The sequence below is a fragment of the Rhipicephalus microplus genome, chromosome 1 (assembly GCF_043290135.1).
Source record: "Rhipicephalus microplus isolate Deutch F79 chromosome 1, USDA_Rmic, whole genome shotgun sequence".
NCBI lineage: Eukaryota > Metazoa > Arthropoda > Arachnida > Ixodida > Ixodidae > Rhipicephalus > Rhipicephalus microplus.
Window position 1 is genome coordinate 295,939,460 of NC_134700.1, and position 13,542 is coordinate 295,953,001.

The following is a 13,542-nucleotide window of genomic DNA, read 5'->3' on the forward strand; positions in this document are numbered from 1 at the left end:
CATTATAGAAACTTTAGTACATGCGGTACTGCTGGTAATCTGCTGGTAAACAGTCGACATGTGTGAAATTAAATATTCTATCATTGTCTTTACAACAGCATTCTACTGTACCTTATCAATCTTGCTAATCTTTACATAACTTGCAGACCCGACAAAACCTACCTATTTCCGTCTTCATGGGTAATAGTGCTCTAAGCTCAAACTGAAGCTGCAATTTTTTTTCAATGCAGTAGACATGGTTTACTTACAATTTATGTTTACTTAAAATTCACAGAAAAACTAGTTTCACAAACTGCATTGACAGTATTGAAGATAATCTCTACAACTATCAGTCAAAGCAACAGTACCTTAATTAATGCACATTTAGCACTTGATTTGCCAAGCCAACTAAGTCAATAAATATTGATATGTATATGCTCTACAAAGTCTTGCTGGCTGCTTTGTACATTTATAAAATACTGTGATCCATGTCTGAATGCCTATTTGGTTTAATTTTCATAAAAATTTATGCTTGCATTCATTGATTGATTGATTTGTGGGGTTTAACATCCCAAAACCACCATATGATTATGAGAGACGCCGTAGTGGAGGGCTCCGGAAATTTCGACCACCTGGGGTTCTTTAACGTGCACCAAAATCTGAGCACACGGGCCTACAACATTTCCGCCTCTATCGAAAATGCAGCCGCCGCAGCCGGGATTTGAACCCGCGACCTGCGGGTCAGCAGCCGCAGACCAGCAGGTCGCTAGCCACTAGACCAGCGCGGCGGGGCGTGCTTGCATTCAACCGGAACCACTCAATACAAATGTAATGACTTGCACAAATGTTGCACCTTTGCTTTTTTCTCTGCAAATAGTTTTTTCATGTTCTTGCAGAGGGCATCTTTCACACTTCAAAACCTGGTGCCAAGAACGTAGAAGCACAGACTGCGTAAACTACCAGCGGCTCAGCAAACGAAGCTAGTAAAAAAAAAAAGGCTACTAATAGACCCTTTTCAAACAATCCCACAACGCCCTTGTACGCGGAGAGAACGGGCTCTTGCTGCGCTCGCTGCTCGTTGGCGCCGTGCGAGCACAAAACGAAGAGAACATGTCACCGCTTTTTGAATAGGATTTGAATGCACCTGCACTAATATCTATGCATGAAATGAGAAATGAAAAAAGCAGCCAGTGTAGGTATCACTGGACAGGTGTACATCGAACGCAGAAGATGAGCGGCATGCGAGTTGTTGCACACTGATACATGTGGTAAAAACATCCTACCGTGAGGAATGTGAGCTGGAACATTGAGTTCATAGTTATTCAACGATGACCAGCTCACAAAGCGCTATGGCTTTTAATACCATCACGGTTTGATCGGGCCGTTAACTTAGGACTGCACAGAAGTGTTAATGCTACAGTCGACTCTGGTTAATTCAAACTCGAAGGAACCTGTGCACTTTGTATCAATTATTGAAAAATTTGAATTATCAGAAGTTCTCAGATAGCGAAACTAGGTGAGGCGACACCACACATTATGGCTAGGCATTCATTTTATCACATTTAAAAATTTTTAAAGAGTTTTTAAACCCTAACTGCACACAATGAAGAAAAAGCAGAGGTGTAATGTCCACAAATTTATTGGCCATTCATTGCTGATAGATGATTTGATATAAGGGTTTAACGTCCAAAAACCACCATATCATTATGAGAGACGCCATAGTGGAGGGCTACAAAAATTTCGACCACCTGGGGTTCTTTAACGTGCGCCCAAATCTGAGCACACATGCCTACATTTCCGCCTCCATCGAAAATGCAGCCGCCGCAGCAGGGATTCGAACTCACGACCTGCGGGTCAGCAGCCGAGTAGCTTAGCCACTAGACCACCACGGTGGGGCGGCCATTCACTGCTGATCAGACGTTTTACAGAAATTGTGAATTGCCAACTTCTCTGCTATAGGTATGTGTCTTCAGCACGACACACTCTATACCAGTTGAGAAGCATCAGTGCATGTACTTTGTTTCAAACATTTGTTTACTAGCAAAGACTTTTTCCTTGAAGGCCTGAGGTGCTTATTTTTCATTTTTAGACTGTTAGAATTATAAAAGCACACATTTTTAAACAGTAGTGGGAAATCAGCAGATATTTTCTGGTATGGTACTGCAAAAAAGTATGAATCAACCAAATGATGGAATTTAAAGTAAAAGGCTTTTAAATACATTGAAAGATTAGAAAGCCAACCAAAAAATTGGATTTTGTTTGAATTAATCAAAAGTATGAATTTTCAGAGTTTGAATTATTGCAAGTATACCATAAAAATTTAATTTTTTTATGTACAGAACACGCACTGATAAAAAGAAATAAACACATTCTGAACGTCTTTAGAACAAGAGATGGAACTAGAATTCACTTGCGAAATACCTTTCTCTGATAATTTGTGGTTTCTTATAAGATGCTCAAGTGTATCTGCGGAGCATATTTGCTGGCAATATATATTCCGCATTGAGTGAGACCATCATTGAATTTCGTGTTGGCGCATTCAAATATTGTTCAATGAGGAATAATGATATTGTACTTATGCTAGGCAAAAAAACAAGAACAAACTTGGGCACATTACCTGAGCTACAAGAAGGCAGCGGTGCCCTGCCTATATCATATTGCATCGATTTGTGAGCAGCTCATTCACACTGCAAACAAAGATTAATTCGGACGAGCTTCACCCACGAATAAACTAGAAATATTGCACTTATTCTAAGCATATGTTCTGCACAGTCTGAAAGGAACTTAAGTGATACGAGGTGAGGGTTGTGTTTTCCACACCATAAGCTTTGCATTATTTTTTGCATTATTTCTTCTGTAGAGCACACACAGTCGCAGGGGTTAACAGTGGGCAAAGAAGAGTACCATGAGGGGTATGATAATTGTTTCAATTGTTTTGCAAAACTTGCTAACCGAATCCCTTTTGTGTTCCCATACAGTTCAACTACAACGCTACAATGAACGCCGCTTCAACAATATTTCCACTACAGAGAAAAATTCACGGTTCCCCATTTGCAGTCCATAGGAGTCAATGCATAAGTATTGTCGCCACAACGAACACTTTTTACTTTGCTGTCCCGCTTCAACAAAATTTCGCGATGCTATTCCAGGCCCAGATATTTATTGCTATACAATAAACACAGTCTTTAACATTTCGATGCATTTTCAGAACTTGAAACTATGTCGACGAAGTACAAAACACGCGTTGGCACCACCAGAAACCGCCGTTATACCGCTGCTGTTCAGCAAGCATGGGCGCCGCCATTGCTCGATAGCGATGGCAATGAGACTGCCCTGCTTTTGCCACTGGCTTGCTTTTGAGCCGCAGAGGTTCCGAAGCTGAAGCTCAGTCACCCAGTTTATGGCCTTCTTGGTTTTCTTTCACGTAGCTGTGCGGAACGATGCCTTTTTCGGTGCAAATGCATATCATTTCGTTCGCACTTTGCCATTGTGGTAACTAATCAGAGCAGCTGTTCGTCCGCATTATCAACAAAATCAGCTAGCCACGAGTGGTGGATGATAAGAATGGCACAAAATAAGGCAAAAGTCACCGCTCCACGATACCCTACCTCCATCTCAACGTTGTCAGATACACTTAGACGGCGGACAGCTGCTGGTGTTAACGTGTTAATGCAGCTGTTCGGTTAATTCACAAAAGTAGCTGTAGGCCTTGTTTCAGCATGCTTTTCATCATGGCCTCGCTATGCATGGGTGAGAATTATGTAGCGACGCTGTCGGGAAAGAATAAGAAGTAGCGGACACTTTTTAAATTTTGAGAACAAACGTTCCTTCGTTTTGCTAGCTCAGATAAGCTATATTTTTTCGATTTCACTACAACAAAAGTTTCGCTTCAACGAAAATTTTTTTCATCCCCGTCAGTTTCGTTGTAGCGAGGTTCGACTGTATATACATCGGTCAGACTGGTTGACGAACCAACACACGCCTCAGAGAGCATCAATATTCATTTATTGAAGTCATCGCATCACACCTCGCATTCTCAGTCATGCAAATGCAATTTTAATTTTAAAGATCTGGTAATCTTAAAGGTGGTGATCACCCATGCGACAAATCTCAGAGACATATCATAAAGAGCCCCCCACTTTGTTGAAGTCCCTTAACCTTCGCTATCGCTACAACACAAGAAACTTGACTTTAATAATCAACTGTAAACATGAGTCTTGGTTGTTTTACTTTTTGTGCCTGTTTGTGACATGTGCAATGCACCCCCATTTTTTATATATGTTTGTTAACACGTGCGAACACCTTTCAGCCTTGAGTGAGCGTTTCCGTTTTTTTTCCTAGTCGTACTTCTCTCTTTTATTCCTGTAGGCTTTCTTGAAGTTACACTGCCAGGGGAAGACGGTAGATGCATATGCTGTGAGCAGCGCACAGTGGTCTAGTCAATGTATTTTATTACACGAAATTGAGCCTATTCTAAATCGCTCTTTAAATATACCAGAACAGTACAATTTACTCGTAAACAGCGTCAAAGCATATTGATTCCTTAAGCATCCGTGAATTTATGGACTGTGCTTGCACCCTTCAGGCAACTAAGTTGCATTGTTTTCTATGTATGCCGAAGGTGGACTGACTCTAAAGGATAATTAACAGACGCTTCTGAGCCGCTCAGCTCGTTGAACGGGGGAGGGGGTAGTGTAAATCATAGACAATCTCACCCTAACACAGCAGTTTGTGAGAGTATCCCACAGTAATATAACAAACTTTGCCGAGTTCACTTGATCTTAGAAGCGCTGGCACAGTACAAACAAAAAGCTGAAGCAACAGGCTCGCGCGCTCGTCGCTGCTGCTCTTGCGGCGTACCTACTTTTCCCATTAGCGCTTGCACGCCTGCTGGTGGTGCTAGTGTGATTTAAAAACGTCTATTAAAAACTACATTAATAAAAAGATATAAGTACAGTCAACCCACTTATTACAATCCTAGATATAACGATTTATTGGTTATAATGACCATATTTTGGTGCACTTACGATTTTCCTATGCTACCCTTTAAAACTGAGTCCACATGTTGCGAACATATTTCAAAACCCCCTACTTCCAGAACACTTTTCAAAACACCCTACTTTTACAACGAACACTTCCAACACATTTACGGTAAAGATATGGCACATATGAAGTGAAAACAAAATTTTAAAAAGGCATTCTAAAGCGTATAAGTGCGCACTCGCATGTGCCTCGCTGCAGTTTACAAGCGACAAAGATATCATAGATCGCTGCAAGCACCGCACGCAGATTTCGGACCTTGTGAGCAGGGTCGTTCACTTTGCAGACGTTTTTTCATCGGCAAAACGGAAGTAAAAAAAAACACGTAAAGAAATACGAGACAGCATAAAGACTTGTGGTCAGCTTTCGCACGGCAAACTTTGCTGACGCCGCTCACGCCATCTATGACCGGCAACGACTAATCAACAATGCCTTTGAACGCAAGAAGCCATAAATAACAGAAGCGATAACTTTTGTCACGTATAAGTTCACTGCGATGCTCAACTCTTCGACACCACAATGTGCTGCAAAAAATTTTCCACTTTTCGATAACGGCAGAAACCGGTTGATTAGCGATAATGACTTTCGCGTGGTTGCGACGGTGCCTTCACGGATAAGCATCACAAGAGTGCAATAGCGAGGTCATTGGGCAAGGTGGCCGGTGGCGTTGAACGTGCCAATAACTCGGCGAGCAACTTTATCACAGTCATTTGCAGATAGCTCCTCAGCGGAGTGACTAGGGTACAAGCGTGTGGCTGCCGTTCCCAAGTTTGCCACTGCCGCAGCGTCGTGTGAGGCCGCTTGCATGCATTGCTCGCCAAATTCTTCTTTGCGTTAATGAACAGGCTACTTGCCGCACCCGAGCACAATACCGAGTGAAGCATGTGTGAAGAAAGCACGGACGCCCGCATACATTGGACTCCAAGTGAACTGGCATGCGACGGAGAGAGCCGAGTAAGCGACGTGCTGCACGCAGCTAGCCAGGGCTGATTGGTTCGACATGGCGGTGCCGCGCTTCAGTGGAACCACAGTGAAATGGCATCACCGCGCGATTTTACTGCAAACATGGTTGAATTCACTAGTGAGCAAACGGGCGTGGTTTAACACACGAAAAGGCCTAACTTGTCAGAAGGGGGGCTATTCAGACTCTCGAATAAAAATACACAGGAAAAAAAGTTTTGGCTACTAAAAGGATGTTTTTACAGGCGGGTCCATATACCATGAACTACTGTTATAGCGACCATTCATTGCAGCACTTTTGAGTTCCTTATAAACAGGTTCGACAGTAGTTGCAGCTGCTCCAGGTGTCATGCTATGTAGAAGCAAACAAACTTCACCTTCCTTTCTTCAATACAGCACTGACTTGGTTCAAATAAGCTAAAGCCAAATTCACTTCATTTCAGCCCAGAAGTCATACCCAAGTATTAAGAAGCAAAGACATCTACAGCGTCTTACGCCTAAGAATGCATGGACTAAGCGTGCAACTAAATAAATGTCTATGCAGTCACAACTGCTACACATACCATGCTTTACAGCAACTCAGTTTTGACATTCTTATGTGCAGCCCTGAGGACCTTTCTGAAATTCATTTTGACCAATAGGCAGCATCCAAATTGCATCGTTACAACAGCGGGTGTAACATAACATATTTTTTCGAATTAGCAGCTGACCAATGAGCCCTCGAATGCTTGATTGATATGCGAGGTTTAACATCCCAAAATCATTGTACGATTATGAGAGACGCCGTTGTGGAGGGCTCCAGAAATTTCGACCACAGGGGTTCTTTAACGTGTACCAAAATCTGAGCACACGGGCCAACAGCATTTTCGCCTCCATCGAAAATGCAGCCGCTGCAGCCGGGATTCGATCCGGCGACCTGCAGGTCAGCAGCAGAGTACCTTAGCCACTAGACCACCGTGACAGGGTAGCCCGCGTATGCTGCCTAAAGGAACTGTCAGCTGGTACAATTCTCCAAGAACCTGTCATAAGGAGCACTTTGGTTACCACCTATTTTGTTGGTTTTGCTTACTGCTAAACTGAACATAAACACACTCAGAATAAGAAAACGATATAGGACACGCAGTGTCAGGTGCCTCAGGCCTGTGAGACGAGCAGCAGCAGCAGGAGCAGTCCTCTGCAGTTAACTCACGAATGCAGGCCGCGCAGACGACGACGATGGGCGAGCGACAGCGTGAACATAACAGCGTGCGCCACTGCGGTGCGTCGTTCCTTAGAGTGCGCAGAACTGGAGCGGCAGGACACAGCAGTGATGGCAGTGGAAGCAGGCAGACGGTGGGAGAGAGAAATCAAGAAGACCGTACTTACACACACCTCGTGGTATATCGAAGGCTTGCTAATGCTTGGGATGTGGTAGGTCGTCGTCGTCGGCTTGCCCTCATTGTCCAGAATTTGCTGTTTAGGAGAAATGGGAAGAAATTTGGCAATAATGTCGGGCAACAAACACAGCTAGTAGAAAGCAATGCAGCAAGACAAGGACCACCCACAGGTGTGCGCACAATTATGCCAAGAGTGTCCCCCTTACCTTAACTTTGTCTGACCTGTTCTACTCATTGCTTTTTAATCTGCACAGTTACAGTGACCCAGGTGTTCGACAAGAATGATGGCCAGTAACTTCCCGGAAAGCCAGTTACTACGCTCACAAAGGCAGGCACCAAATGCAGGCCATTGTGGGAAGCAAGTCATTGCTTTATTTTCAGTTTTAGTGAATGCTTAGCTTCTTTCGTACTCAACTGATGGGCAACTGTGGAACTCGCCCCTCACCCTTATACGGATAACCCGGCACATGCCTATGTATGTGATAACTTTAGGCTCATGCAAACAGTACATTTCACGTTGGAAGCGAAATCATAGCGAATAGTGCTTAGGTCAAAAAATTTCAAATTAAACTTGAATGCTGTATATCATGTATAATAAACGAAAATGAGCACTATTGTTGAGGCCGAACTAACTTACACAATTTTTTTGTTCAAAATTGAAACAAGACATGCAACTGTTCTGTTTGGTTTAAAAAAAAGCAGAAGCAAATTCGAGTAGCAGCAGAATTTGGCTTTCAGTAGAATGTAAGTAATCAGTTGTAAAATATGTTACACACTACACTTAGAACACAAAAGCCAGTAGAAAGAGCTTTCAAAATTAAAAAAAAGGTTAATCAATGTGGGGCAATATGTTCACTTAACCTTCAAGTGGGGCTTCATGACTATGTGGATCTACCCTGGATATGTGTATTCATAGTATAACATTCCGCCACTGCAGTGAAATCCCCTTTACAAAAAGTTACATGTGAAATCATCATTAGCCTGACTATGCCAACTGCAGGGCAAAGGCCCCACATGTGTACCGCGAATCAGCCCGATCCTATGCTTTTTGCTGACATATGGTATCTGCAAACTTCTTAATCTCATCCCTCATGCATTTGCCTTCTCTGAGACCTGTCAGTTAGCCTTAATGACTAACAGTTACCTTGCACATGCCCTATGCGCCCGGCCCATGTCCATTTCATCTTGCTGATTCGAACCTTGATATCCTGAACCCCAGTTTGTTCCCTGACCCACTTCGCTCTCTTCTTGTCTCTTAACATTACACCTTTCATTTTTCTTTCCATCACTCGTTGCGTAGTTTTCAATTTAAGTTGAACCCTTCTTGTAAGCCACTAGGTTTCTTATCCAAAAATAAGTACCTGTAAGATGCAGCTCTCATATATCTTCCTCTTGAGACTTCCCTTCATGATTGGAGAATGTTTGCCGTATGTGCTCCACCCCATCCTTATTTTTCTAGTTATTTAACTTTGCCCCGCTTCGGAGGTCAAGTGGCTAAGGTACTCGGCTGTTGACCCGCAGGTCGCGGGATCGAATACCAGCTGTGGCGGCTGCATTTCCGATGGAGGCGGAAATGTTGTAGGCCCATGTGCTCAGACTTGGGTGCACGTTAAGAACCACAGGTGGTCGAAATTTCCGGAGCCCTCCACTACGGCGTGTCTCATAACCATATGGTGGTTTTGGGACGTTAAACCCTACAAATAAATCAATCAATCATAGTTATTTAACTTTCATGATTTGATGATGATGATGATGATGATGATGATGATGATGTTTGATGTTTTGTGGCGCAAGGGCCATTTCACGGCCAAAGAGCGCCAGTTCATCTTACTAAAAATATGGACAATGATTGTGATAAGCGGCTGTATAAGGGCCATAAAATTCCTCGCGGTAAGGCGGGTAAGAACATACACGTAATAAAATCATGACCATGCCGTGAAAGGTGTGTGTGGTGTGAATAGATGACAAAAGTTGGTGATAATAAAAGACGATGGCGGATATGTATGGCATTAGCACAAGTGCCTCACTCGTTCATACCCTTGCGTCCAAGGGCCGTGAGGCAAGTGCTTTCTTGTGTAGCCACCACAGCAAAAACCTCTCTGGAGAGGTCGTGCTACGGAATGCCCGGGTATATAATATTAAAACTATGAATTTCTTTTAAAAACGCTAACAATGATTTATGACTAAAAAGCGGTTCCCTACCGACGAACATTGCAGGGTGTAAAGGTATATGTTGTAGGTAGGGTAATGAAAAATATTGTTTTCTTAGAGTTTCTAAGTGTTCCTCTGCTAGTATACCCCGAGGTTTCGTTTGAGAGACGGCTTAAGATCAAGGGCCGGGATTGATATGGGTGTAGGGGCAGTGCTTTTGTGGACGGATGCAGCGAGCTGATCCACCCTCACGTTGCCTTGAATCTCACGGTGCCCTGGCAACCAGCACACTACAACATGTTGTTTGAATGTGTAGAGTGTGCACAAAATGGAGTAAAGTGAGACAAGGACTGGGTTTTTGTGTTTTTTAAGAGTGTGCAGAGCCGTTACCACACTGAGGGAGTCCGTATAAATTACTGCTTTTTGTCTTTGTGATTGCTTGATGTGTTTAGCCGCCACAAGTATCGCATAAGCTTCTGCTGTGAAGATACTTGTGCCTGGATGTAGAGGGCCAGCATCCGAAAAGGATGGGCCGACAGCAACGTAGGACACAGAGGAGTTAGACTTGGAGGCATCTGTAAAGAACTCAGGATGTGTGTATTTGTGTTGAAGTTCCAAGAAGTATGTTCGGATATGGGCAATAGGCGCATGTTTTGTAACTTCTAGAAAAGACACATCGCAGTCTATAGTCTGCCATTGCCACGGTGGGGGGTATGCTACAGGAGCCATAAAACTGTGTTCAAGTGAGACTCCAGTTTCCTCAGCTAGACTCTTCAGGCGAACTGAGAAGGGCTGCCTCATCGAAGGCCTGTTTTGAAACAGATTTGAGCTCGACAAATCATTAATTGTAGAGTATGAGGGGTGCTTCTTGTCTGCTTTCACCTTAAGGAAGTAAACAAAGGACATGTAAGTTCTCTGCAGATGAAGCGACCACTCATTTGACTCAACATAAAGGCTTTCTACGGGGCTGGTGCGAAAAGCACCCGTAGAAAGGCGGATGCCCAAATGGTGCGCGGGGTCTAGCATCTTCAAAGCACTTTGAGTCGCAGACTGATAAACAACGGCCCCATAATCTAAGCGGGTGCGAATGAGGCTTCTATATAGGTTCACGAGACATTGCCTGTCACTACCCCACGTAGTACGTGACAACACTTTTAAAACATTCATGGCTTTTAAACATTTTGTTTTTAGATACTTGATGTGCGGTACGAAGGTCAACTTGTTGTCCAAGATTAATCATAAGAATTTATGCTCCGTATTAACAGACAGACGTTGACCGTTCAGTTCAATGTCGGGTTCTGAGTGCATGCCTCTCTTTCGGGAGAACAAGACACACGTGCTTTTTTGTGGGTTCAGTCGGAATCCGTTTTCCTCTGCCCATTTGGAGACCTTGTTTAAACCTAACTGAACCTGCCGCTCACACATTGCCAGATTGCAAGATCTAAAGTCAAGCTGGACGTCATTGACATATGTACAGTAAAACATATTGCGAGGAATGGACAAGCGCAAGGAATTCATTTTGATGAGAAAAAGTGTGCAGCTAAGTACACCACCTTGTGGCACGCCTGTTTCCTGGACAAATAATTGGGAATGGTGCATTCAGACGACTGATCGAATCCCGATGTAGCGGGACGGACGGCGCGTCACGTGACCTCACATCAGCGATTCCCCTCGTCCGCGACTCGACGGATGAACCCAACCTGTTTCTCACATCGGGATTCTGGCGGGGGAGAGCCGGTACTTCAGCGGAATAGCTTGGGGTCGGTGGCAACCAGTACACTTTTCGTCTGCTCGCGGCATGTCCTCCATGGCTCGCGGACAGCTGCATGACTGGTCGGCATCATCTACGCTTGAGCATTGTTTACTTAGTTTCCGGAGACTTTGTTCTCAGGTGATTAAATATGCAGAAATCACTTTTGGTGGTTCGGGAAATGTCGCCGCCGTCGCTTAACACGCGAGATTCTTAGCCGTCATGGTAGTGAAATATTCCAACTTCTGCAACCGGCGACGTGCCGCTTCTAAAAAAAAAAGGCGGGAGACACGTTTAGAAGTTCTACAAGTGGGGAATAATGTAGCTGAAAGAATATCCTGCTAGCAACTCCCTTTTCTCCTGAAAGAATAACACTACTCGTTCATTTGTCACAACACGACAGACGTCGCAGCCAAGCTTCGCTTCTTACGGGCATCCATGTTGAATACTCTCAAACCGGTCTGCTGCCAGCGGGCGCAGGTGAGCGCCGAATCTGCTGTCGAGGGTAATCCGGCTGTTTTCCCCTAGGACACCATCCGTCGTGTGGATGCGCCTGCAGGCGGACCATTCGCGGATTAGCTGTCCACGTCCACGACAAATCCGGATTCGGTCCGTCGTCTCAATGCACCAGAAAGAACCATGCCCACTCGGACACGGAATGTCCGGTTTGACAGGTAACTTTCGATTATGTGAAACATTCTTCCGCGCACGCCAAGGTGGGACAGGTCTCTTAGAATTCCAAAACACCATGTTGTATCATAAGCCTTTTCGATATCGAGGAATACAGAGAGAAAATATTGTTTATGGACGAAGGCGTCCCTGATCTGTGCCTCAATACGAACAAGGTGGTCTGTGGTGGATCTACTTTCTCGAAACCCGCACTGAATTGGGTCGAGCAAATTGTTTGTTTCAAGGAAATGTACAAGTCGGCAGTTTATCATTTTTTCGAAGACTTTGCACAAGCAGCTTGTAAGTGCAATAGGCCTATAACTCGAAGGCAAAGAACGGTCCTTGCCCTCTTTCAAAATGGGAATAATAATAGCCTCTTTTCAGGAGGTAGGGATAGTGCCAGAAAACCAGATAGCATTGTACAAACAAAGTAAGGTTTTTCGTGTTTCGATTGGTAGGTTTTTTAACATTTCATACACCACACGGTCAGAACCTGGGGCAGAAGTACTGCAGGAGTTTAGAGACGTTCGCAGCTCAGCTAGACTGAAAGCTTGGTTATATGCCTCGTATCTAGTGCATTTGTGTTCGAGTTTCTGCTTTTCTATTCTTGTTCTGTATTTTTGGAAAGTGTCAGTATAGTGGGACGAGCTGGACACCTGTTCGAAGTGTACACCGAGGAAGTTTGCCTGATCTTCCAAGGTATCACCCTGAGTGTTTACGAGTGGAAGTGTGTGTACTTGTTTTCCTGCTATCCTACCGACCATGTTCCAGACATTAGCCTCCTGTGTGTATGAATTGATCCCTGACAAAAACTTCTGCCAGCTTTCTCTTCTGGCCTGCCGACGCGTTCTCCTGCCTTGAGACTTTATTTTCTTGAAGGTGTCAAGACTTTCGGCTGTCGGTGAGTTCCGAAGCAGCCTCCAAGCTCTGTTTTGCTGTTTGCGCGCGTTTCGGCATTCAGAGTTCCACCATGGCACATGCCGTTTTCCAGGGTGTCCATTTGTTTGTGGGATGCATTTTGTTGCAGCATCAATCAAAAACGCTGTGAAGTAGTTGACAGCAACATCAATGTTCAAAGTACATATGTCATTCCAACCTAGATGAGCGATGGTATAAAACTGTTCCCAGTCGGTTCTATTTATGAGCCACTTGGGAACATGTGGTGGACACTCAGTTACTGTAGTTGTGCTCAGAACTACGGGGAAGTGGTCACATCCGTACCGATTACTGACGACTTTCCACTGGAGTAGAGGCACAAGAGATGGAGATACTATGCTTAGGTCTATGGAGGAGTAGGTGTTATTAGCGAGATTATAATAGGTTGGTTCTTTTCGATTTAGGAGACACACGCTCGACGAGAGAAGAAACTGTTCGATCAGTCGACCTCGCGCGTCATACCGAGAGTCACCCCATAGCCTGCTATGCGCATTAAAGTCTCCAAGGAGAACATAAGGCTCCGGAAGTTCATCAATTAAAGAGTGTAAATCACGTTTTTGCAGCTGATATCTAGGAGGAATGTAAATAGTGCAGATTGTGATCAGTTTCTCAAAAAGAACTGCTCGAACAGCCACTGCCTCAAGGGATGTTTGGAGTTGTAAGTGTGTGCATGCAATTCCT

The 13,542-nt window shown here is 44.2% G+C and overlaps 1 protein-coding gene across 1 annotated transcript in view; it reads right to left on the reverse strand.

The window, feature by feature from the left end:
* Hyccin (PI4KA lipid kinase complex subunit hyccin) overlaps positions 1-13,542 on the reverse strand; it is a 69,651-nt gene that overhangs the window by 36,923 nt on the left and 19,186 nt on the right. Inside the window, exon 6 of the mRNA XM_037412204.2 lies at positions 7,351-7,431. Coding sequence (XP_037268101.1) covers positions 7,351-7,431 — 81 coding nt within the window. The remainder of the gene's footprint in view (positions 1-7,350; positions 7,432-13,542) is intronic.